Source organism: Protopterus annectens, chromosome 11.part0 (assembly GCF_019279795.1).
Source record: "Protopterus annectens isolate FY-2018-M chromosome 11.part0, PAN1.0, whole genome shotgun sequence".
NCBI lineage: Eukaryota > Metazoa > Chordata > Ceratodontiformes > Protopteridae > Protopterus > Protopterus annectens.
In genome coordinates, this window is record NC_056745.1 from 1,565,253,223 (window position 1) to 1,565,278,647 (window position 25,425).

Below are 25,425 nucleotides of genomic sequence, written 5' to 3' on the forward strand. Positions count from 1 at the left end.
TTTGCATAGCAAGTATCTTGTTCCTCCTTGTTTGTTCACTGACATCACTACTGTTCTGTGGTATCTGAACTTCACTGGTCCTTGTTTCAGAACATGTTGGAAGGGCCTTAGAGCAAAGGTGAGAGCCCTCATCTCTCTGATGTTGATCTGCTCCCTCTTGGAGGGTCCTATCCATATGCCTTGCACCTTTAAGGTGTGCATAGCAGCTCCCAACCCAAGTCTGAGGCATCGGTGTCCATTTCCTGGACTGGAGCTAGGGGATGCAAAGGAAGTTCTGGATTCAGAGAGACTTTATCCACCCACCAAAGGATCTCTTTCCTTAGGCAATGCAGGAAGGGAATGGTGTGGTCCAAAAGGTGGGAGTGTTGGGTCCATGTGGACTTCAGATACCACAGACCTTTTCTCATGTGGAGTCTTGCCAGTGGCAACATGGGGACTGTGGAAGCCATACATCCTAAGAGTGAGGTATTCTCTTGCTATCACTGCCATGGTGTAGATGACGGACAACAGGTAATCCTTTAGACTTTCCACATTTTGGGGTGAAATGCCATCATAAAAAGAAGTCACGTTCCATCTGTGTTGTAGATCTTTAGGACTTCGGTTCAGTCCTCGGAACCGACACGGCCATTACCAAGCTCGCGCCAGCCAAAAACTCTCAGCTAAGGCCTACCCACAATGCCCCTCAGTCAGTTTTTCCATATATATATATATATATATATATATATATATATATATATATATATATATATTTTCTTTTTGTCTGTAAACTTATATACTTTCTTCTAAAACCTACCATATACCTTCGGTAGCGCTTTTCATACCATCATTGGTACTGTCCCCTCTCCCCCACCTTTGGTAGGCCCTTCCCAACCACTTTGTGGTATTTCTTAGTACCATAGTTGGTACTTGATTTTTCGTAGGTAAAGATTGTCCCTACGTACTGACTCCTTTTTGCCAAAAGTCATTTCTGGGTTTTCCATTAATCAATCTACTGACCTACTGGTCTTCTTCCCTCATCATTCAAATAGAGGGGAATATCTGTTGCATACCTTCGATGTTCAAAGGCAACATGAAAATCTTTTTCTATGATAAAAACAGGACCCATTTGTCTGAGGTATGGGAGACAGTAAGAGAGTCTCTGGGAAAGCGAAATATGGCCGGGGGGGGGGGGGTAGTTACAAACTACCTGACTTGTGAAACAAAGGTTTCTGAGTTGGTGTCTAAGCAGGCCTAGAAAGTGTCTGTTGCTTTCAGCAACTCTTTACCCCTAGGAGGAGTAGGCGCAGAATGTTTTCTAAGTTGGGTCTTACTAGGGTAATGTCTGTGAAATTTAGGAAGTAGTGACAAATGTTTCACGTCCTGCAGTTCTTTTCCCTTCTACTGAAGGGCTTGAAAAGTTCTGCCACTTGGGTGCCAAAAGTACAGTTTTGTACCTACCATAAATGTAGATGTTAGAGTGCTAATACAGCTGCAGTCATAACAGATGGGTTTTCCTGCCATCAGGCAGGTCCTCGGTCGGCCGAATTCCAAAGTCTAGGTCCGGCGTCGGTTGTCGTCGCTTCTTCCCTGACGTCAGTGCGACAGGGGTATAAAAGAACTAGCAGACGCCATTTTCTTCCATTTTTCTTGCCCCAGATGTCAGGTGCCCCCAGAAGGAAGGCAATACATAAATCTATGCAATAATGCAATGCAGTATAATCAAAAAAACAGTAGTTGCAAGCAAATACACCATAAAAGAATACCCCAATCAGGTTGTATGAGGAGGTGTTCGCCATAAGGCCTGTTCCAGTGGGGAAGGAGGGAGGGAAAACTTGGACTGCAGCTGTATTAGCACTCGAACATCTACATTTATGGTAGGTACAAAACTGTACTATGTTCATCGTGCATACAGCTGCAGTCATAACAGATGGGTAGAATCCCAAAGCTAAAATAAGGGTGGTAAGCACTAGGTGGAACTTAGGAGGAGCCAGGATGCCCTGCAAAACTGCAGTGGCAAAACCTGCTCTGGATTTGGAGTATAAAGGCAGGTGATGGTGCTTGGAGAAAGCATGCATAAGTGGCAGCTTCCAAAATATCTTTGGTAGGAATCCCCCTGAGGAAAGCTGCAGAGGTAGCTGTGGCCCTAGTGGAGTGAGACCTTATGCCTGCAGGTACAGTTTTACCATGAAGAGAGTAACAAAAGCATATGCAGTGGGCTATCCATTTTGAGATTGTCTGTTTGGAAATAGGCTTCCCTTGAGCCACTGTAGCATAGGACAAAGAGTTGCTCAGATTTTCTGAAAGGCTTTGTTCTGTCCAAATAATAACGTAGTTGCCTGTGAATGGCCAAAGAATGTAGTAGCCTCTCCCCTTTGTTTTGAGGATTGGGGTAAAAGGTAGGTAAGTGGATAGCCTGATTTAAGGCCACCCTGGATACTACCTTTGGCATAAAGGAAGGGTTGGTTCGTAAGGAAACTCTGTCCTGATGGAAAATGATGAAAGGTTGCACAGCCATGAGGGCTTGTAGTTCAGAAACTTTGCGAGCTGAGGTGATAGCCAGCAGGAAGGCTGTTTTCCAGGACAAATATTGTAGTTCTGTTGAGGCAGCTGGCTCGAAAGGAGGCAAAGTCAGTTTCTCTAGAATGAATTTGAGATCCCAAGCAGGCACTGGTTGATTCCTTGGGGGTTTAATATTCTTAGCCCCTCTGAGGAACTGTCTTAAGAGGGGGTGAGAGAATAAAGGAGGATCAGTGTTGTTTTCTGCAGAAATGGCTGAGGCATGGATTTTGATGGAAGAGAATGAAAGTCCACTGCTTCGCATCTTAGCTAGGTACTGTAATATTTGAGGTAAATTCAGTATTCCAGGGTTCTGGCCCTTTTTCTCATTCCAAGCACAAAATCGTTTCCATTTGGCAGAGTAGGCTTTTCTAGTAGAAGGTGTTCTGGCCTCCAAAATGACATCCTGTACCTCCTTGGAGAGTAGGGTCTGTTGTGATTTTAAGGAATCTTCCATGTGGCTAGATAGTACAGTTTTGTATCTACCATAAATGTAGATGTCCGAGAGGAATGCATCTGCAGTCTTTACAAATGGGTTGTCCTGTCGTCAGGCAGCCCTTCGGTCGGCCGGATTCCAAAGTCTGGGTCTGGCTTCGCTGGTGTCGCACTTCACCCGACGTCATTGCGGCAGTTATTCGGGTATAAAGGCATCAGCCGACGCCATTTTCCTCAGTGTTTCTTGCCCCAGATGCCAGGTGCCCTCTTGGATGGCTAAATTTGGAGAAATGCCAAAGTTTCCAAATAGTAGAGAGCAAACACATAAAATAAGCATGTATGTACATATATACAAACAAATACACCATAATAGATCCCCCCCAAGCTAGCTGAAGATTGGCAAATACCCTAGGAGTACCTCAGAGGGGAAGGAGGGTGGGTAATCCTGACTGCAGATGCATTCCTCTCGGACATCTACATTTATGGTAGGTACAAAACTGTACTATGTCCTTCAAGGATGCATCTGCAGTCTTACAAATGGGTAGAATACCATAGCTAAACTAGGGAGGAGGAAATGAGAAGAGATTATGGTGTAGTTAGGATCCCTTGCAAAACAGCAGTGGCAAAACCAGCACGGGATCTAGAGTATAGAGGTAAGTTATAATGCTTGGCAAATGTATGCACGGAGGTCCAAGTAGCAGCCTCTATAATGTCCTTGGTAGCCACTCCTCGTAAGAAAGCTGTGGTAGTGGCTGTAGCCCTTGTGGAGTGAGGCCTGATGTTCTCTGGAGTTTTCTTTCCATGGTAGGAGTAACAAAATCTAATGCAATTTCCTATCCATTTGGAGATTGTCTGTTTAGAAATTGATTTCCTTCCTTTCCTGTTGCATATGCTACCAGAAGCTGGTCAGTTTTTCTATTGTTTTTTGTCCTGTCCAGGTAGTAGCGTAATTGTCTGTGTACATCCAAGGTATATAAGAGTCTTTCTCCCCTGTTCTGTGGGTTGGGGAAGAATGTAGGAAGGTGGATAGCCTGATTTAAAGATACTCTGGATACCACCTTAGGCATAAATGTAGGATTTGTTCTCATGGACACTATCTTGATGGAAGATTAGGAAGGGTTGCACTGCCATTAATGCCTGTAGTTCAGAGACCCTTCTTGCTGAAGTTATTGCCAGCAGGAAAGCAGTCTTCCAGGATAAGTATTGTAATTCTGCTGTTGCTGCTGGTTCAAAGGAGGAAGAGTCAGTTTTTCTAGCACAAAGTTCAAGCCCCATGCTGGCAATGGAGGTTTCCTGGGAGGTTTTACATTTTTAATTCCTCTCAGAAACTGTCTGAGCAGAGGATGAGAAGACAGGAGGATCCAAGCTGTATTCTGCTGAAATAGCTGATGCATGTATCTTGATGGAAGAGTAGGACAGGCCTGTATGGAAGAGCTCCGCCAAGTACTCCAGGATGTTGGCTATGTTCACCAGTGTCACATCTTGCCCTTTGCAGTACTCCAGATGAGATATCTTTTCCATTTTGCTGCATAATTCTTTCTTGTTGAAGGTCTACGAGCCTCCAGGATTATGTCTTTAACCCTTTGGGATAAATTTGGGTTAATTGCTGTTATGTAATGTTCCAGGCAGTTAGCTGCAGAGTTTTTAGGTTTGGATGCAGGATGTTGTAGTTGTTCTGTGTTAGCAGTAATGGGATCAGGGGCAGTGTCCATATTTGTTCCCGGACATGCTCCTCAGCAGTGGATACCAATGTTGTCTTGGCCAGTCTGGGGCTATCAGAATGATCCTCAGACGTTCCTCTTTGATCTTCAGAAGCACCTTGTGCATCAAAGGAAGTGGAGGGAAGGCGTATGCTGTGAGGCTTTTCCGACTGAAAATAGGAGTCCACCTTCCAAGCAAGTGGGTGGTAAGTCCTTGTGCAGAATTTCTTCAACTGATGATTGAATGGGGATGCAAACAAGTCTATTTGTGGTAATCCCCATTTTCTTGTGATGGTTTTGAAGATGTCTGGATGCAGCATCCATTCGTGGGCATCTGTTGTAGTTCTGCTTAATATGTCTGCTAGAATGTTTTCCTTCCCTGGTACATAAATTGCCTGTAACTGAATGTTGTAGCTCAGAGCCACATCCCATAGGTCCAGTGCCAGCCGGCATAGAGGGTATGAGTGTGTGCCTCCCTGTTTGTTGATGTACCACATAACTGTGGTGTTGTCTGTCCTTATCATCAACTGGCCTTCTTGGAGAAAAGGTCTGAATGCCTGGATTGCCAATTTTACTGCCATCATTTCTTTTAGATTTATGTGCAGATGCAGCTGGTCTTGAGTCCATAGGCCTTGAATGCACTTGCCCATCATGTGTGCCCCCCAACCGAGGTCTGAGGCATCTGTCGTGATGGTTTGTCTTGGTTGACTTTTGCAGAAGGGCAATCCTGTGTTTGATTGGCAGGCCTGAGCCCACCATAGGAACTCTTGCTTCAGGCATGGGATCACTGGTATTTTGGTTTCTAGGCTGTGCTGGTGCTGGGACCACAAATTCTTTAGGTACCACTGTAGCTTTCTCATATGCAGCCTGGCATGAGGGACCAGTATTATGCAGGATGCCATGAAGCCTAGAGCTTGTAGCACTTTTCTTGCAGTTAAATGGTTCTGCTTTGTTAATGCCAATAAGTAGAGAGGAAGTTGCTCTTTCTTTTCTGTAGTTAGAAATGCCATTTGTTTTGATGTGTCAAGTTCTGCACCCAGAAAGGTTATTCTTTGGGATGGAATCGGCCTTGACTTTTTTGTATTGACTGTATATCCCAGGGCTTGCAGCAGGTAGATGACTCTTTGTAAGTCTTCTGATAGTTTGTTTTTGTTGTCCGCTTGTATCAGGCAGTCGTCCAGGTAGGGATAGATTTGAATCCCCTGAAGTCTGCAATGAGCGATTACTGATGCCAGGCATTTCGTGAACACTCTGGGCGCAGTAGATAAGCCAAAGGGCAATGCTGAGAATTGATAATGCTCTGATCCTGCAAGAAATCTGAGGTATCTTCTGCAAATTGGTCTTATGGGGACGTGCAGGTATGCCTCCTTGAGATCTAGAGTTACCAGCCAAGACTCCTTGCCCAGCATGGGAAGAAGCTGCTGTAGGGTCAGCATTTTGAATTTTGGAACAATGAGGAATGTGTTTAAAGCGGACAGATCTAGAATAGGCCTCCATTTGTTTTCTTTTCTTGGTACCAGGAAGAGTCTGGAGTAAAATCCCTTCCCTTGCTCCATAGATGGTACCTTCTCCACAGCTCTCATTTTTAATAATTGAGATATTTGTTTTAGAGCTTCTGTCCTTTGAGTAGGTGGTAGGTTCGGCATTCCTCTCTTTCCTGGTAGAGTATGGAAATGGAATCTGTAACCTTGGTCTATAGTTTGCAAAATCCATTTTTCTCTTGTAATGCAGCGCCAGTTTCTTGAAAATAAGGTTAGCTTTCCGCCTAAAGGTGCTTCTAGTTGCTCCCTGGTAGGCGGTGCCACCGCCAAGTCACTGTGATTGAGTTGTTGTAGTGGTGATGGCTGTATCCGTGCCTCGTTGGTTGTTACCCTGCCACTGGCGACCCCTGTAGGCACCCCTGGATTGGTTTCTGCCTCTAGAGCGCCTATTCCTGCCTCTTTGTGCCTTAGAGGAGTCTGGAAAGGAACAATTCTTGGAGGGCCAGTTCCTGCTAAACCTTGGAGGTTGAACTTGCAAGAAATCTTTCACTGTTTGCACAGATTTTGCTTTCTCTTCCATCTTTTTTAGTTCCTGCTGTGCAGGGGAACCAAATAAATTGACCTTGTCCATAGGTGCATCCAAAAGCTTAGATTTGACATGGTCTGGTAATGCCTGTTCTTTCAACCATGCATGCCTCCTGATAACTGTGCCAGTCATGGCTGATCTAAAGGAAGCCTCCAGTGCATCATAGCCACATTTTAAAGAATGGTTACTAACCTGCTGTATGTTATGTACCATTTCTTGAACATACTTTTTATCTAAAGATTCTTCAGAGGACAGCTTTTTAGTCAACTGGTCAAGCATAAACTCTTGATATTGAATCATATGAAATTGGCAGTTCAAAGCTCTAGCTGACAAAGTAGCAGAGGTGTAAACTTTTTTACCCCATCTCTCTAAGGACCTGGATTCCCTTTCAGAGGGGAGGGGTTTTTTAGAAGTAGTAGCTGCTACAGCTTTTGGACCCTGGGAGATAGTCTCTGGATCTGCAAAAGGAGCCTTATATAAGTGGTGATGAGTGTCCGGGACCCTGTAGTACCTATCGGGCTTAGCAGGAGCCGGAGGTAAAGTATCAGGAGCAGTGCAAGCATCATTAAATGCATCATCAACAACAGAAAGAACTGGAGGTATAGCTAAAGGCCTATGCTGTGGCAAATGTAGAAAGGTCCTAAGCCTTTTTCTAGAGTCTGAGAAATCTTGGCCCTGCCACTGAAATTGTTCCCTCATAGCATGCAAAGTTTCCCCAAAGGAAAATTCCTCAGGAGGAGAGGCTGAAGGGATGGACTCCTCAGTCTTCGTAAGGAGAATAAGAAGCCTCAGGAGGGTCTGTATGTTCTGAGTCATCAGAGGAATCCTCTGCGGATACTGGCTCAGGGGGCGCTGCTCTAGGCCTCTTTTCTGGAGGAGGGAGAGAGGCCCTGTCTGGAAGAGGCTGGGCTCCACGAATTAAAGAGGTGAGATCCTCAGCCAAAGAAAGCATATGGGAGCTGGTGCTGGGCCTGTGAGAGGGGGGCTTGGCAGACACAGGTTTTGATGCTTTGGCTGCTTTAGCCCTGGCAAAGGCCTTAATAGACATAGCTGGAGGAGGCCTAGCAGCTCCACGTGCAGGGGTAGAAATATCCAGGGGGTTGGTGTCTGATAAATCCTGTGAAACCGCAACAGAAGGTTGGATTTCAGAAGGCGTTTCTACCAGGTTAGAAGAGGCCTCGGTAGAAGGCAAGTTATCGGCTGAAGAAAGAACCGCTTGCTCGGCCGAAACCGAGACACTCGTGGTTTGCTTAACCGCGGTTTCGGCCGAAACCACGGACCGCGAGTGTCGGTCCTTTTCTTTGCGTTTCTTGGTTATTTGCGTAGTCGGGGGATCCGACGGCATAATGTAGGCAAAATCTGAGCCGAAAATCTGTTCAGCAAAGTCCGATCGACGTCTAAGCGTCCGCCGGTTAAAAGAAGCACAGGCTAGACAAGATGCTACGTTGTGGTCTGGGCCTAAACAATATATGCAATAGGAGTGGAAATCTTTATGAGGTATTTGTTTCCCACAAGATAAACAGTTATTAACTTTCTCTGACATCGGCTGAGGCAAGAAAGAGTCCCCAACGGGGTACTTAGCTTTATAGAAGTCTTCGAAGTAGTATTCGGTAGTAGTAATCTCTGGATCTGACCGACCGGCACTTGCGAACAGCTTCTGCTTCGGGCGCCACGCGGCAAGAAAGACTGAGGAAAATGGCGTCGGCTGATGCCTTTATACCCGAATAACTGCCGCAATGACGTCGGGTGAAGTGCGACACCAGCCGAAGCCAGACCCAGACTTTGGAATCCGGCCGACCGAAGGGCTGCCTGACGACAGGACAACCCATTTGTACAGACTGCAGATGCATCCTTGAAGGACATTGAGTGTTTTCAGCTGACTGTGAAGAGTTTTGAAGTTGTACTGAGTCAGTAGAAGAGGCATTAGAGGCAGGATCCATGGTGGGGAATGCGTCAGGCTCTTCAGGAGTGGGTACCAGTGCTGCCTTGGCCAGTCTGGAGCAATGAGAATCATCTGTGGTCTGTCTGCTCTGGTTTTTAATAGAACTTTGGGCAGCAGAGGAAGAGGTGGAAAGGCATAAACTGTCATTGTTGTCCAACTGAAAGAGAGTGCGTCCACTTTCCAGGCCTGTGGAAGAAAGGTCCTTGAGCACAATTTTGCCAATTGGTGATTTATGTGGGAGGCAAAGAGATCTATGTCTGGCCTTCCCCATGCTTGAATTATCTTTGAAAAAACTTGAGGATGCAACTTCCATTTGTGTGGATCTGTCATATTTCTGCTTAGGTTGTCTGCCAGCATATTTTCCTTGCCTGGCAGGAACTGTGCTTGAAACTCGATTTGCAATTCTAGAGCCATGTTCCAAAGAGACATGGCTAGTCTGCATAGGGGGTATGAATGTGTTCCTCCCGGTTTGTTTATGTACCACATTACTGTGGTGTTGTCTGTCCTTATTAATAGCTGGCCTGGATGCAGCAGGTCTTTGAAAGCTATAATAGCATTTACTACTGCTAGCATTTCCTTTTGATTGATGTGTAGGTGCTTTTCCTTTTGGGACCATCTGCCCTGAATGCACCGATTTGTCATGTGCGCCCCCCAGGCGTAGTCCGAGGCGTCTGTTGTGATGATTTGACTTGCTTGAGGCTTGCAGAATGGGAGACCTGCGTTTCTTTGGCATGCTTGAGCCCACCACAGAAATTCCTCTTGAAGACATGGAATTAGTGGAATTATTGTTTCCAAGCTGTGGCTGTGCTGAGACCATAGGTTTTTCAGGTACCGTTGAAGTTTCCTCATATGCAGCTTTGCACATGGGATTAGTAGGATGCAAGATGCCATGAATCCCAGAGCCTGCAGGATTTTCCTTGCAGTCAGCCTGGTGAAAGTTGCCATTTTTCTGAAGTATTGAGTTAGTTGCCCTTGTTTCTCTGGCGTGAGGTAGGCCATCTGGATGTTTGTATCCAAGTAGGCACCCAGGAAAATTATTGTTTGAGATGGTAGTAGCCTTGATTTCTTTTTGTTGACTGTGTATCCCAGGGAATTCAACAACCTTATTACAAAAGCCAGATGTTTCAGAAGTATGTGCTTGCTGTCCACTTGGATCAGGCAGTCGTCCAGATATGGGTATATTTGTATCCCTTGCAGCCTGCAGTAGGCAATTACTGATGCCAGGCATTTCGTGAACACTCTGGGCGCAGTAGATAAGCCAAAGGGCAATGCAGAGAATTGATAATGTGTTGAACCTGCAAGAAATCTGAGGTATCTTCTGCAATCTTGTCTGATTGGGACATGCAGGTATGCCTCCTTGAGGTCCAATGTTACCAGCCAAGACTCCTTGCCCAGCATGGGAAGAAGCTGCTGTAATGTGAGCATCTTGAATTTTGGCACCAAGAATAGTCTGGAATAAAAACCTTGACCCTGTTCTTGTGCAGGTACCTCTTGAATAGCTTTCATGTCCATGAGATCTGAAATTTGTTTTTGTGCCTCTGTCCTTTGATTGTGTGGCAGGTTTGGCATGCCTCTCATTTTTGGAAGGGTGTGAAAGTGGAATCTGTAGCCTCTGTCTATAATTGTCCAGGATCCATTTGTCTTTTGTGACAATATGCCAATTTTTTGAAAATAGTGCCAGTTTCCCGCCTAAAGGTGCTGCCATTTGAGCCTTGCTTGGCATGCAAAGGGGAAAGTCATTGGTTCTGCTTTCTGAATGGCTGTGAACTATCCTCACTACCTCTTTGGGTAGGTGCTTGCCATTGTCTGCCTCTAAACAATCCTTGAGATTGCCCTCTACCCCTCGGGCACCTGTATCTATCTCTCTGGGGTCTGTCCGAGGCTGGAAAGGACCAATTTTTTGAAGGCCAATTTCTACTGAAATGTGGAGGTTGTACCTGTAGGAAATCTTTCACTGTTTGCATTGATTTTGCCTTTTCCTCCATTTTCTTTAATACCTCCTCAGCTTTAACACCAAACAATACATCTTTTTGCAGAGGTGCATCCAGTAATTTAGCTTTGACATGATCTGGTAAGGTTTGCTCTTTAAGCCAAGCATGTCTACGTATGACTGATCCTGTAACAGCAGCTCTACATGAGGCTTCTAAAGCATCAAAACCACATTGCAAGGTGTGTTTACCTACTTGCTCTGCGCTATGTATCAAATCCTGCAACTCCCTCAAATGTGGTTGTTCAGGTTGTGACATTTTGCTTCTCAACTGTGATAGCAGAAACTGTTGGTACTTCAACATATGGAACTGGCAGTTTAATGCCCTCATGGATAAGGTGGCCGAGGTGTATACCTTTTTCCCCCCACCTTTCTAAAGCTCTGGAATCCCTCTCTGAAGGTAATGGATTTTTAGCAGTGGAGGCCTTAATTCCCTTGGGGCCCTGTGAGATAGTTTCTGGGTGAGCCGCATGGCTTTTGTATAGGAATTGGTGCGAGTCAGGAACCCGTTAATACCTGTCAGGCTTGACTGGAGCTGGAGGCAAAGAATCTGGGTTGAGGCAGGACTCCGAATATACATCAAGGATATCTAAGACAGGAGGTATAGCCAGAGGCCTGTGCTGAGGGAGCAAGAGAAAATCCCTAAGCCTTTTCTTGGAGTCTGAGTACTCTTGGCCTTCCCAATGGAAGTGTTCCCTGAAGGTATGCAAGGTTTCCCCAAAACAGTAATCCTCGGGGGGGGGCAGAAGGAATGGACTCCTCTGCATCAGAATCTTCAAAAGGGGAGTATGAATGTTCCTGGTCATCAGAATGTTCTGAAATAATGGAGGCCTGGTCCGAGGAGGGGGATTCTTCCTCCAATCTGGGTCTTTTTTCCGGGGGGGGGGGTTGAGAACCCCTGATAAGCGTAATTAAGTCCTCAGCCATTTTGAGCATCTGCTTTTTAGGCATGGGGCCTTGAGAAGGGCCCTGTGGGGTTTGTTTTTTAGAATGCATGGCTGTCTTAGACTTAGTGAAAGCCTTGATGGAAAAAGAAGAGGAAGGCCTGAAGACACATTGAGAGAAGGCAGACCTGTCTAAACTCGGAGTTTCACCGCCAAGAGTGGCTTCAGTATCTGTAGTCGGGGTATGGGCCGAAGAGCCTGCGACCTCGGGTACAGAAGACACCGCCAATGAAGTGTCTTCGGTAGTCAGGGGCTGCGTAGGCACCTCGCTGAGAACCGGACCACCTGTAGTCTTCTTTGGCGTGGTGTCGGTAGAGGCTGCGGACCTCGTGTGCCGGTCCTTATCTTTGCGTCTTTTAGTCAAAACTGGAGTCTGAGTATCCGACGACATTATGTAGTTAAATTCTTTGCCAAAAAAGTGCTGGGCGAACTCCGCCCGACGCTTAATGGTGCATTTGTTGAATGTAGCACAAAAACGACAGGCCGAGACGTTGTGGTCTGGGCCTAAGCAAGGAATGCAGAGGGAATGAAAATCCTTATGCGGTATTTGCTTCCCACATGAAATACAATTATTAACTTTGTCTGACATCGGTCAGAGGCAAGAAAAGTTTCCAACTGGGTACTTGGCTTTCAAGAAGACTTCGGTTGCAGATATTCGTAATCTCAGGAGCTGGCCGACCGGCAATTGCGAACTGCTTCTGTTTTGGGCACCGCGCGGCAAGAAAGACTGAAGAAAATGGCGTCAGCTGGTTCTTTTATACCCCTGTCGCACTGACGTCAGGGAAGAAGCGACGACAACCGACGCCGGACCTAGACTTTGGAATTCGGCCGACCGAGGACCAGCCTGACGGCAGGAAAACCCATCTGTTATGACTGCAGCTGTATGCACGATGAACATCAAGGCAGTATTATCTGGGGGGGGGTTATCAAGAAGTTTAGCCCTAATATCATTAGGAAGGGATTGTACCCTCAACCAAGAGTACCTTTTGAGCAATGAAGCAGAGGTCTGGTCAAGGCCTCTGCAGCATCATTATTGCATTTGAGTGTCGTCACTTGTTAGGAAAATGATCAGACTTGAAATTTGGGATTTTGTGGCCGAATCAGGGAGGCCATCCAGAGGTTTAGAAGCCAGGCATAAAAGGGCCAGAGAGTACTTGAACATGTGTCTGGTAGTTGATGGCCCTAAAGGCCAACGTTGCTGAAGTACACAACCTACTTGCTTTTGCTGTCCTTGTCAGAAAGGACTTAAGAGGGTAGCAGTCTGGAGAGTTTTGTCTGCAGAGACAGAAAAACTATCAGGATCCGCAGCAGGACACTTAAATTCTGCCCCTTATGGGACCTTATAAAATTTGTCAGGTCTTCAAGGAGTGGGAGGGAGGATGGGGGTTGGGATTCTGGATTTTCTGAAGCTGCAGAAAAGGCATCTAACAAGGCTGGCAGGACTGGGGGATTTGCAGAAGGTGGAGGGGTATCCATCTGTAGGAGTTCATATCTCTTTTGGATGTCAGTCATTTCAGTGGAGTTCCAAGAATTCTCTCCTCCGAGAGACTGTTTCTCCTAAGGTAAGGTCCTCCCCAGGGGAGTCCCCCTCAACATAGTCCTTCTCAGGGGAAGCATAACCTAGAGGGGAAGGCATCTGAAGTACAAGACAGAGAATCCTCAGAAGAAAAATCTGAAGAGTCCTCAACCTCTATTGTAGGAGAGTTCAGCAGTCTGGGGCCTAGTGCTGATTACAAGAGGGGTAGCCATAGGAAAAGCAACCAAGGAAGGCCTAAGGGCCATAAAAGCCTTAAACAAACCCCTTAAACGAGCCTTCAGATAAAACTTGCCAATCAGGCACGCTCTCAAGAGGGAAGTGACATGCTTAGTTTTCTGTTTCTTTTTTAAAGAGACAGGCCTAGAGGGCGTACGGCCTAAGGTGAGCCTCATCTCAGAAGCCTCTGTACTGGAGGAAGGACCGGTCTAGACATGCAGCAAACCAAGGTTCCCCCTCGTTGTTAGCACCAGACATCTACATAACCTCTGCAGACGTGCTTTCCAAGCTTGGTTTTGCGGCCTCCAGTATGGTACCTGCTATACCAGAGTTGGCTGGCTCCATATGTTCCTCCAGGTGAACCTTGGCCACAGGGGAATGCTGGGTGGGAAAGGGGCAGCAGCAGACTCAGGCCTAGAAACTTTGGCCTTCTTTTTCAGTGGCTTGACAGTACGACCGGATGGCTCTTCCATCACAAGAGCCAGACATTTGAGTCGTTGGTTCTCCAGATAGATGCTAACTTCATCTAGACAGCTGCAAAGGGTCTTTAGGACGAAAGTTTGACAAATGGCGCAGTCCGTATGGTCATGGTTGGGCCCTAGGCAAAATAGACAGGTCACGGGCATCCTTAAGGAGATTTGATGTCCACACCTACACTTCCCCTTTCTGGATGACATGAACCTGGGCAGTCATGCAGTGACCAAGAAAATAAAAAAAAAGCCCCAATGGGGTACTTAACTTTAATCAGAGGATCCAATGCCAGGATGAGCTGACATTCAACTAGCAGGAGATAAGTTCTGAGGATGGTATGTGCAAACGCTACTTTTATGGCCCACACTCCCTACAGACGTCAGACATCCCATGTACCTTGCAGTGACTAAAGCTTTTGTATACTGGCCGGACGTTCGGGTCGCTAGGCAGAGGCTAACCAAAAGGTTACTAATATTGCAACATGAGAATAGGAGGACATCCAGGATTCTCCTTTAGGGCGCTTTTCTGCACACATCAATAAACTGCATGAATACTGCAGCACTGCTTGAAGAGCAATATAAACATTAACCATTTTTATCTTTTCAATGTACTGGATAGCTGCCCAAAGAGAAAGCAACCTGATGACTGGTCAAAAAACTTAACTCCTCTCCACTGAGACCTTAAAACACCAATACAAACACTCATGCTCCAACTTCAAGGACTTCAGCAACCTGCATTACATCAACACCACACCCTACCACCACCAAAGCCACCCTCCCTCCCTCTTTACATTCCACAGACAAACAAGTAGACCAAATTCAAACAGATACGCCATCAGGCTCAGATAACCTTGCTCCTTGGTTCATTCATCTTTGTAAAGACCATCACCCACACTCTCACTCATACATACAACCTCTGCTTAACTAATAAGATTATGTCTCAGATAAGGGAAAAAGTACAGTTGTGTACTTACCATAAATGTAGATGTTAGAGTGCATTCACTGTTGCAGTTATTACATTTGGGTTATCTGCCTGCAGGTAGCCCTCAGCTGGCCTGAATACCAGAGTCTTGGATTCCTGCGTCGGATACTGTCGCATCTTCCATGACTTCAGGTCAAGGGGATAAAACATGCAGCAGACACCATTACATCAGTTATTCTTGCCACAGATGACAGGTGCCCTCATAATGGGAAGTAATTATATATTATGTTACACCTCCAGCAAAAAGCAATTACACCAGAAAGCTTAAAACAAGGAGAGGTAGATCCAATAGAAGTCAGGGGGCTGGAGGGAGGGTAACCAGGACTGCAACAGTGAATACACTTGAACATCTACATTTATGGCAAGTGTACACAACTGTACTATGTTTATTTTTCACTGTTGCAGTCATTATATTTGGGTTGGTTCCCACAGCTAAAGAAGGGAGGAGGAAGTTAGAGAGCATTAGGGCCAGCTATTAAAGCCCTACAAGACTGCAGTGGCAAAACCAGCTCTGGATTAGAAAAAACAGGCATGTGGTAATGCTTGGTGAAGGTATGTACTGAGCTCCAGGTAGCTGCTTCTAGGATGACCCTGGTAGAGAAAGGCTGTAGAGGTAGATGCAGCCCTGGTGGAATGTGATCTTATACCCAGTGGGGTAGGTTTTCCATGGTGCTTATAGCAGAAATGAATGCAATGGCCTATCCATTTAGAAATGGTTTGCTTTGAAATGGCCTTCCCCTTTGCTCCTGCAGCAAAGCCAAGTAGCAGCTGTTCAGATTTTCTGAGAGGCTTAGTTCTGTCCAAAAAAAAAATTGTCTGTGCACGTTCTGAGTGCAGTATTCTTTCTCCTTTGTTTTGTGGATTCGCGAAACAGGTAGGCAAATGAATGGACTGATTTAGGGCCACACTAGACACCACCTTGGGCATAAAGGAAGGACTGGTCCTGAGGGAAACATGTCTGCATGGAAGATAATGAAGGGCTCCACTGCCATGAGGGCCTGTAATTCAGGCACTCTTCTTGCAGAAGTGATGGCTAGAAGGAAGGCTGTTTTCCAAGAAAGGAATTTCAACTCTGCAGTTGCAGCTGGTTCAAATGGAGGGAAAGTGAGCTTTTCCAATACAAAGTTAAGGTCCCAGGCTGGAGTGAGGGCTCACCTGGGGGCTCTTAAATTTTTAGCCCCTCTGAGGAATTGCTTTAGCAGGGGGTGAGAGAAGAGCAGTGGTTCAGTATTATAATGTGCTGAAATAGCAGAGGCATGAAGTTTAATAGACAAGAAGGATAGGCCCTTGTGGAGCATTTCTGTTAAGTACTGAAGAATATGAGGTAAGCTGGGCATCGTTGTGCCCATCCCCTGAGTCTGGCTCCAGGAACAGTATCTTTTCCACTTTTCAGCACAGGATTTTCTAATACTAGTTTTCCTTGCTTCCAGAATGACATCTAGCACCTGCTTACTGAGGGATGCTATTGGAGAGCTCAAGGAATTAGCCAGGCTGCAAGGTTCAGGGTTTGAAGTTAAGGATGCAAAATCTGGCCCGCCTGCTGGGACAGCAGGGAAGGTGACTAAGGTAGGTGCCACGGCTCCAGCAGTATCATACTGCGCAACAGGGGGTACCAGTGCTGGCAAGGCCAGTCTGGTGCAATCAGTATTGTCCTTGGTTTGTCCTGTTTGATATTTAGCAGAACCTTTGAAAGGAGAGGCAGAGGGGGAAAGGCATAAACAGAGAGGTTTTCCCAGGTAAAGGACAGGGCATCCACTTTCCAATCTTGACTGTGAGGAGTCCTTGTGCAGAATTTGTCCAATTGGTAGTTCTGAGGGGAGGCAAACAGGTCCATCTCTGGAGTACCCCATTTGTTCAAGAGGCTGAGTATTTTTGGTTCCAGTTTCCATTCGTGTGGGTCCATGAGATTTCTGCTTAGGTAGTCTGCCAGTGAATTTAGCTTGCCTGGTGAGTGGGTTCCCCCCTGCTTATGTAACAGAACTGTGGTGTTGTCTGTCTTTACCAATAATTGTCCTGGAAGGATGTGGTCTTTGAAGGCTGTCAGAGAATTCTGTACAGCCAACATTTCTTTTTGGTTGATATGCAGGTGCATCTGGCTCTGGTTCCATTTGCCTTGGATGCACTGTCCTGCCAAGTGAGCCCCCCATGCATAGTCTGATGCGTCTTTTAGGGTTTGGGCGGCAGGGGGTAGAGTGAAAGGGAGCCCCTTGTTGTGGGAGCAGGCCCCTTCCCACCAAAGGAACTCTGTCTTTATACAAGGAATGACAGGAATCATGGCTTCCAGGTCCTGAGAATGTTGACACCATAGGCTTTTTAGATACCATTATAGTTTCCTCATATGCAGTCTTGCATATGGAATTAGTAGAATGCAAGAGGCCATGAACCCCAGGGCTTGCAAAATTTTCCTTGCAAATAGTTGTGGCCAGTAGTTTGAAGTAGGTCATCAAATAAACTTGTTTCTCTGGAGTGAGGTAGGCCATCTGGGAAGTTGTGTTCAAGCTTGCTCCCAGGAATACATTCTGTTGGCAGGATACTAGGTGAGATTTTTTTCATTTATTGTGTACCCCAGTGAGGTTAGAAGTTGTTTTACGAATGCCAGATGTTTTAATAGCAAGTACTGGCTTTCTGCCTGAATCAGACAATCGTTCAGGTATGGGTATATTTGAATATTTCTCTGCCTGCAAAATGCAATGGCTGGAGCTAGGCACTTTGTGAATACCCAGGGCGCAGTAGATAAGCCAAAGGGAAGTGCAGAGAACTGACAATGCATGGAGCCTGCCCTGAAGCATAGGTATTTCCTGCAAGATTCCCTTATTGGAATGTGCAGGTAAGCTTCCTTTAAGTCAAAGGTTGCCAACCAGGCATCTTTGCCTAGCATAGGAAGCAGCTGAAGTGTTAGCATTTTGAATTTTGGGATTACCAAAAAGGTGTTTAGGAATAGAGAGGTCCATGATAGGATGTCAGGAGCTGTCTTTTCTGGGTACCAGGAAAAGTCTTGAATAAAAACCTTGTACGCTTTCTTCTGCTGGGACAGGTTGAATAGCCCTGATACTTAGAAGAGAGAACCTGCTGTTGAGTCTCTGCCCACTGGTTTGGGAGTAGGTCTGGCCAACCGTTTGGGGTTGGTAAGGTGTGGAAGTGGAATCTGTATCCTTGGAAAACTATATTTAAAACCCATTTGTCCTGGGTAATGAGTTCCCAGTTTTTTGCATGCAGGGCGAGTTTTCCTCCTAAAGGAGCAGGCAGTTGAGCAGTGCTCGGAAGGGTTAAGGTTAAGTCATTGCGACATTTTTCTGTAAGGGGGGGCGTCTTACTCCTTCCTGCTTTGGAAGTAGGAGCTCCCCACTGCTTAGGCCTGTGCGTAGCCTGAGACTGTAACCTAGGTGGTCTGCTGTTCCTGGGTTTGGACTGAGAAGGCCTGGAAGAGGCTGGAAAGGACCAATTCTTTGAAGGCCAGTGCCTACTAAATCTGGGAGGCTGTACTTACAGGAAATCTTTAACAGTTTGCATAGATTTAGCTTTTTCCTCCATCTTCTTGAGGACGACTTCTGCTTTGTTGCCAAACAGGCAGTCTTGGTTCAAGGGAGCATCCAGTAATTAAGATATAACATGATGTGGCAAGTTTTGCTCCTTAAGCATGCCTTCTAAGTACAGACCCAGTGACAGGAGCCCTGCAAGATGCTTCTAAAGAGTCAAAACCACATTGCAAAGTATGTTTACCAACATGTTCAGCAGAATGCATTAAATCCTGTAATTCTTTGCGTTCAGCACAGTCGGGAATCAACATGATTTTCTGTTTAAGTAGTCCCATAATATGCTGCTGGTACTTTAACATATGAAACTGGCAATTTAAAGCCCTAATGGCCAAAGTAGCAGAAGTGTATAACTTCTTACCCCATCTGTCCAAGGCTCTAGAATCTCTCAGAAGGGGTAGGATTTTTGGCAGCAGAAGCCTTAATGCCCTTTGGTCCTTGGAAAATGGTTTGGATCCGCAGTACGATTCTTGAAGAGGAACTTGTGACAGTCAGGTACTCTAATAGCGGGTCAGGTTTTCTGGGAGCTGGGGGTAAAGTATCTGGGGACAGTCTAGATTCCAAGAAGGCATCATCTACAATGTCCAGAACAGGAGGGATAGCTAAAGGCCTGTGTTGAGGAAGGAGTAAGAATTCCCTAAGCCTCTTTTTGGAGTCAGAGTAATCCTGGCTTTCTTAGTGGATATGCTCCTCAAGAGCGTGCAAGGTTTCACCAAAAGAAAAATCTTCTGGAGGGGAAGCAGAGGGAATGAAATCCTCTGCATCAGAATCCTCACAGGTAGATAAGGGCAAATTCTGGTAATCAAAAGAAACAAATATCAGAAGGAAAATCAGTTCTAGGTCTCTTAGATGGGGAAGGCTGGCTTTCCCTAATTAAAGTAATTAGGTCTTCAGCCATTCTAAGCATTTGTTTTTTAGGCATATGGGCCTGACCATGAGGTTTGGTTGTCTGTTTTCTAGGCGTGGGTAGAGTTTTAGACCTCGATGAAGAAGATGGCGTTGGTTTAAAATGCAAATCTGTAGGCCTGAATACACCCTCAGAAGCCGGTGCCTGCACAGTGGCTCTGGACCCATCCAAGGTAGAGACATCCGCAGGTTCCATAGTCGAAGAAGCATCTTGCGGCATACCGGACTCCAAATGGGTCTCAGTAGAGACCTGTGAATCTGAAGTAGTGGGTATCAGGGGCTGCAAAAGTGCCTGAGTACCGGCGAACTGGCAACTAGCTCAACATAAGCATCATTGGCAGTTTTGGACCTATGCGGTCTTGTCTTTATCCTTACATTTTTTGGAATAATCTGTAGTCGTATGGCTTACCAAGCCATTTCTGGATAGTTATACAGAGTACCAAAATAATATGCTGCAAAAATAGACAGACTAACAGTTCGGGGGTTGAAAAAGGCACAAAACTGACAGCGAGGGACATCGTGGTCTGGGCCTAAGCAAGGAATGCAGTACGAATGAAAATCTTTATAAGGTATTTGCTTTCCACAGGTAAGACAATCGTTGACTTTTACTGACATCGGTTAAGAGTAAGAAAAAGGATCCCTTCTGCTTCTGGCACTGTGCGGCAATAAAGACTGATGTAATGGCGTCGGCTGCATGTTTTATACCCCCTGAAGACCTGACGTCATGGAAGAAGAGAGAGCATCCGATGCAGGAATCCAAGACTCTGGTATTCTGGCCGGCTGAGGGCTACCTGCAGGCAGATAACCAAAATATAATGACTGCAACAGTGAAACATGAAGAACATCTACGGTCACTCTTATTCCAAAACTACCCAAGCCAACTACTGCTTTGCAATACACTTCCCACTTTAGGTAAAACACTACAACAAATTGCCTACAAATTACAACCGATTTACACCAATACCATCTTCTATCCAGGAAGCAACATGGATTCTGGACTAGATGAGGCAGCAAAACAATTCTACTCCCTCACAGATGATGTCCTATCCCAATGCGGACAAAAGCAATTTGACAGGAGCTGTCTTCATTAATTTCACAGAAGCCTTTACTCTGATCATAACATACTACTTGACAAACTGACATAGGCATTAGTGACAGTGCAAAACCTTGGTTTGTAGATTTCCAATTAGGCACCACCATGTCTGAAACAGCTCTTCTTATGAAGAGGAATCCCTCAGGGCTCAACTTTAGCCCCTCTGCTATTTTCCTCATCAGCAAACTCCCATCTGATCACACCAGATACTTCTAATTCTTTATTCAGATGAAATGGTCACCTAAAGGTCACACAAATCCCATTCTGTTATTCAATCTCAGCTCCAAGATGACCTCCAAACCCTCAACTAATGGCTAAGAGGCCAGAAACATACTCGATCCCTCAAAAACAAAAGCAAGGATATTTGGAACCCACCCAATATAGCCAAAGCACCCAGCTTCTATAACATTAAAGATGTTAACACTACAACAGAAACTACCACAGCCTTTAAATACCTTGGCATTCCTCTAGACCACACTCAACTTTCATTTACATATTCAAAATATATGTAAAAACGAAGACATTACTATTCTTGGCAACTCAGCTATCATCCTTTCTGCCCAAACTAGCCAAAGCTCCCAAAGCTCCCATAGGCAAAGGAATACTCTTATCTCAACTAGAATATGGACTACAGATAACAGCTTGCAGCCTCAAAGAAAAATACCACCAACTTGCAAATCATTTCCAATAAAATCTGCCAGTTCATTACTAACTCTACCCCTTAAAAAATACCACTGCCCAACTTTTCTGGCATTGTAAACTGCTTCTTGAACTAAATGTCATAGAATATTCTTTCTTCTGTAAATATGTATATATTTTTGCATATCCTTGTATTTGCAAACACACCTCCCAACCTCTTAGCCCTATAAATCTGGACAAAATCAAATATAATGTGGGGGACAAAGGACAAAAATCAGAGACCTGCTTTAAATATTGCTCTTACAAACGTAAAAAGTTGCTAGAATAAAAGGTTTTGCATTGGTATGCATTTTCTGAAGGATGACGTCTGAAACAACTGTATGCCATTATTTAGTGACTTCAACCCTTATTGAGGAAGGGACCATAAATATGAAGCAAAAATCTTAACAGTCCTTCAAAAATCTGGGCAGTTCAGAGGTATGTCTGCAAATATGTTTTGTTCATTTCGTATGGGATCATATTCATCTGGGCTGTGTCTACACATGGCCCACTGAGATCAGTGCACTACCATGCTACACAAAAAGATAAAATCTTTTTTCATTTCAAACCTGAATTTTGGTTGCCACAGTTCCAGATAAGCAAACACCTTCTGATTTAATCACTTAAGCTGTACTTATTCTACTACCTAGGAGTGCCACAAGGTAACAATCAGTGGACTTTTATTCACATCAATAAAACCATTAAAGAATGTTAACCAATTACACAGGACGATTGTACAGAATCATGGAGTCTTTAAAGACTCCATGATTCTGTAAAATCGTCCTGTTTAACTGGTTATCATTCTTTAATGTACCTGCTGTCTACTCTGAGAAAGAGTAAAAAAGCTCAGTCCCTTGTACTCTAAACTGTTCTATGCATGGACCATGCTAACTGATTAGGTTCCCTGGTGGGGAATTAAACATGCAAGATTTGCTCTCAATGCTCCACTAAGAACTCATCACTGCAAAAATAAAACAGTAGAGGTGGGGTAGGGGGGTAAAAAATCAAAATAAGTGTAATACTGCATAAAGCGAGGAAAGTTTGGTTATAAATCCTGTGCAACGTGCATGGAAAACAAAGGTGGTACTACACATCTCCCTATATAAGGGGAGACTAGCTTAATATGAATGGGGACAGGATTAAACTCAGAAAATGGTATTGCCTTGTTTCTAAGCACAGAAAAAAAAGTTAAACACTTCTGATAAAATTTTTATTTAAGGTAATAGTATTAACACCAATAAGATACTTACTTCCCTGTGGTCCATAAAACTTCACTATGAATTCGTTGAGTCCTCCTAGGATAGTGACTTCATGTTTACTTTCAATGCTGAAGAGCAGTTAAGGAAAATATACTAAAACAATGCATTTAAGCAATTACAAAGCAACACAGCTATTCAATGCATTCATTTTCACACAGACCAAAAAAAGAGAAAGTCATACAAAATCAGGAATACAAGTCTGATATAAGCAACATTTGCATTTGAAAGCCATTTTAATTTCTTTTAGGTTCTCTTTAATGTTAGAAATTAAATCAGGATGCTTACAGTAACAGCTGGTCTTATCAAATATATGCCGACAAATGTATACAATTTTTTTTAATGATACAACTAGTCAAAGTTAAGAAGAAATGTACCGTGTTCAAGTTGATTCAAATCCAAAGCAACTGTCTCGTGCTCTGAGATCAGAGGCACAAGTCTACACTAAGGTCTATTGCACTTCAGGCAAGCCCACCACTATTTGTCTTAAAACAGACTGTTGATACTTCCAGCCTCCCTAGTTCTTGGAGTACAAGGCAGTTTCTGTAGTCTGTCCACAGAAACATGTTCAAACTGAAGATGTTATTTAAAAAAAAAAAAAAAAAAAAAAAAAACTTTCTGCTTTTCTGCCTTAGTCATTCTTGGAAACTGAGAGGAAAGTACAGTTGTGTACATTTACCATAAATGTAGATAGAGTGTATTCACTGTTGCAGTCATTACATTTAGGTAATACTGCTGGCAGGTTGCCCTCAGTCGGCCTGAATTCCAAAGTCCTGGGTCCTGCATTGGCTATTTTCGCCCCTTCCCTGACGTCAGGGGTATAAAAGAAGCAACAGACGCCATTTTCTTTAGTTTTTCTAGATGTCAGGTGCCCCCTAAAAGGGTTGCCAATATTTATATACATATATATACATACATATATATACACATACACACACATACATACATATACACATATATATATATATATATATATATATATACATACACATATACACACACACACATACATATACATATATGCACCAATATAAACTTTACCTTCATCTACAAGCAAATACACCACATAGGCTGTATAAATCAGAGAAGGAAAGATAGGTTCCAACAGAAGAAAAGGGGGATGGCGGGTGGGTAACCTGGACTGCAACAGTGAATACACTTGAACATCTACATTTATGGTAAGTGTACACAACTGTACTATATTCTTCGTGTTTCACTGTTGCAGTCATTACATTTGGGTAGAGTCCCAAAGCTATGGTTGGGAGGCTGGAGCTAAACAGCATTAGGAGCAGCTATAAGGCCCTGCAGAACTGCAGTGGCAAAGCCTGCCCTGGATTTAGAGTAGAGTGGCAGATGATAGTGCTTTGTAAAGGTGGGTAGTGAACTCCAAGTAGCAGCCTCTAAAATGTCCTTGGTAGGTACTCCCCTGAGAAAGGCTGCTGAAGTGGCTGCAGCTCTGGTTGAATGTGGCCTAATGCCCTTAGGCACTCGCTTGCCATGGTGTGCATAGCAGAAACGAATGCAGTGGTCTATACACTTTGAAATAGTCTGCTTTGAGATAGCATTTCCTTGTGATCCTGCCCATATGTCACTAGTAGTTGCTCTGTCTTTCTGAAAACTTTGGTTCTGTCCAAGTAGAATCTAAGCTGTCTGTGTATGTCCAAAGAATGCAGAATTCTCTCCCCCTTTTTCTGTGGATTTGGATAAAAGTTGGCAGGTGAATAGTTTGGTTAAGAGCCACACTGGACACCACCTTAGGCATAAATGTTGGGTTTGTCCTCAGAGAGACCCTACCTGGATAAAAAATGATAAAAGGTTCTACAGCCATGAGTGCCTGTAGCTCTGAAACTCGTCTTGCAGAACTTATTGCTAGGAGCAGAGCTGTTTTCCAAGATAAAAACTTTATATCAGCAGTAGCAGCTGGCTCAAAAGGAGGCAGGGTGAGTTTTTCCAAGACATAGTTGAGGTCCCATACAGGCACTGGTAATTCACCTTGGAGGCCTTAAATTGATGGCCCCTCTGAGGTACTGCTTTAATAAGGGATGAGAAAAGATTGGTGGCTCTACATTGTAATGAGCCGAAATGGAAGAGGCATGAATTTTAATAGATGAAAAAGATAGGCCTTTGTCCAGCATCTCGGTTAAGTATTGCAAAATCTGAGGAATATTAGACACCGCTGTATCAGTTACTTGTGCTTGGTTCCAAGCACAGAATCTCTTCCATTTTCCAGCATAAGATTCTAGTGCTAGGCCTTCTGGCTTCCAAAATGGCATCCATCACAGCTTTACTGAGAAGTGTGTTTTGTATGACTACATTATCCACCATGCAGCCAGGTTTAAAGTCCTGAGTTGGCTGTGCAGGATCTGACTGTTTTGCTGGGACAGTAGAGAAGGTATTTGAGGTAAGGTCCAAGCTGGGAATTGAGACAAGTTCCTTAGTATTGGATACCAGTACTGGCGGGGCCAGTCTGGGGCAATCAGTACCATCTTTGGCTTCTCCTGTCGGACCTTTAGGAGTATCTTGGGGAGGAGAGGCAGAGGGGGAAAGGCATATACTGATAGGGCATCCACTTTCCATGCTTGTCTGTGATAAATCCCTGTGCAGAATCCTTTTAGTTGGTAGATGTGAGGGGAGGCAAATAGATCTATGTCCGGGCATCCCCATTTCCTTGTTATGCTGAAGACTTGTGGATCTAGCTGCCACTCGTGGGGATCCATGAGGTTTCTGCCTAGTTCGTCTGCCAGAGTATTTTTCCTTCCTGGCAGTAATTGTGCTTGCAGATGTACTTGGTAAGACAACGCTATGTCCCACAAAGTCATGGCTAGTCTGCAAAGGGGGTAAGAATGTGTGCCCCCCTGATTGTTTATATACCACATGACTGTGGTGTTGTCTGTCTTTATCAGTAGTTGTCCTGGATGAAGTAGGTCCTTGAAGGCTGTCAGGGTATTTTGAACAGCTAGCATCTCTTTTTGATTGATATGTAGATGCATTTGGTTTGAGGTCCATGCGCCCTGAATGCATCTTCCTGCCATGTGGGCACCCCAGGCATAAACTGAAGCATCCGTTGTTAGTGTCTGCCTGGCTGGGGTAATGTGAATGGCTGTCCCTTGTTTTGGTGACAAGCCTTTGCCCACCATCGAATCT

The 25,425-nt window shown here is 44.7% G+C and overlaps 1 protein-coding gene across 1 annotated transcript in view; it reads right to left on the reverse strand.

Annotated features, from left to right (window-relative positions):
- Positions 1–25,425, reverse strand: part of UBE2H (ubiquitin conjugating enzyme E2 H) — a 940,085-nt gene that overhangs the window by 551,532 nt on the left and 363,128 nt on the right. Inside the window, exon 2 of the mRNA XM_044088848.1 lies at positions 22,276–22,352. Within this exon, the coding sequence (XP_043944783.1) occupies positions 22,276–22,352 (77 nt within the window). The remainder of the gene's footprint in view (positions 1–22,275; positions 22,353–25,425) is intronic.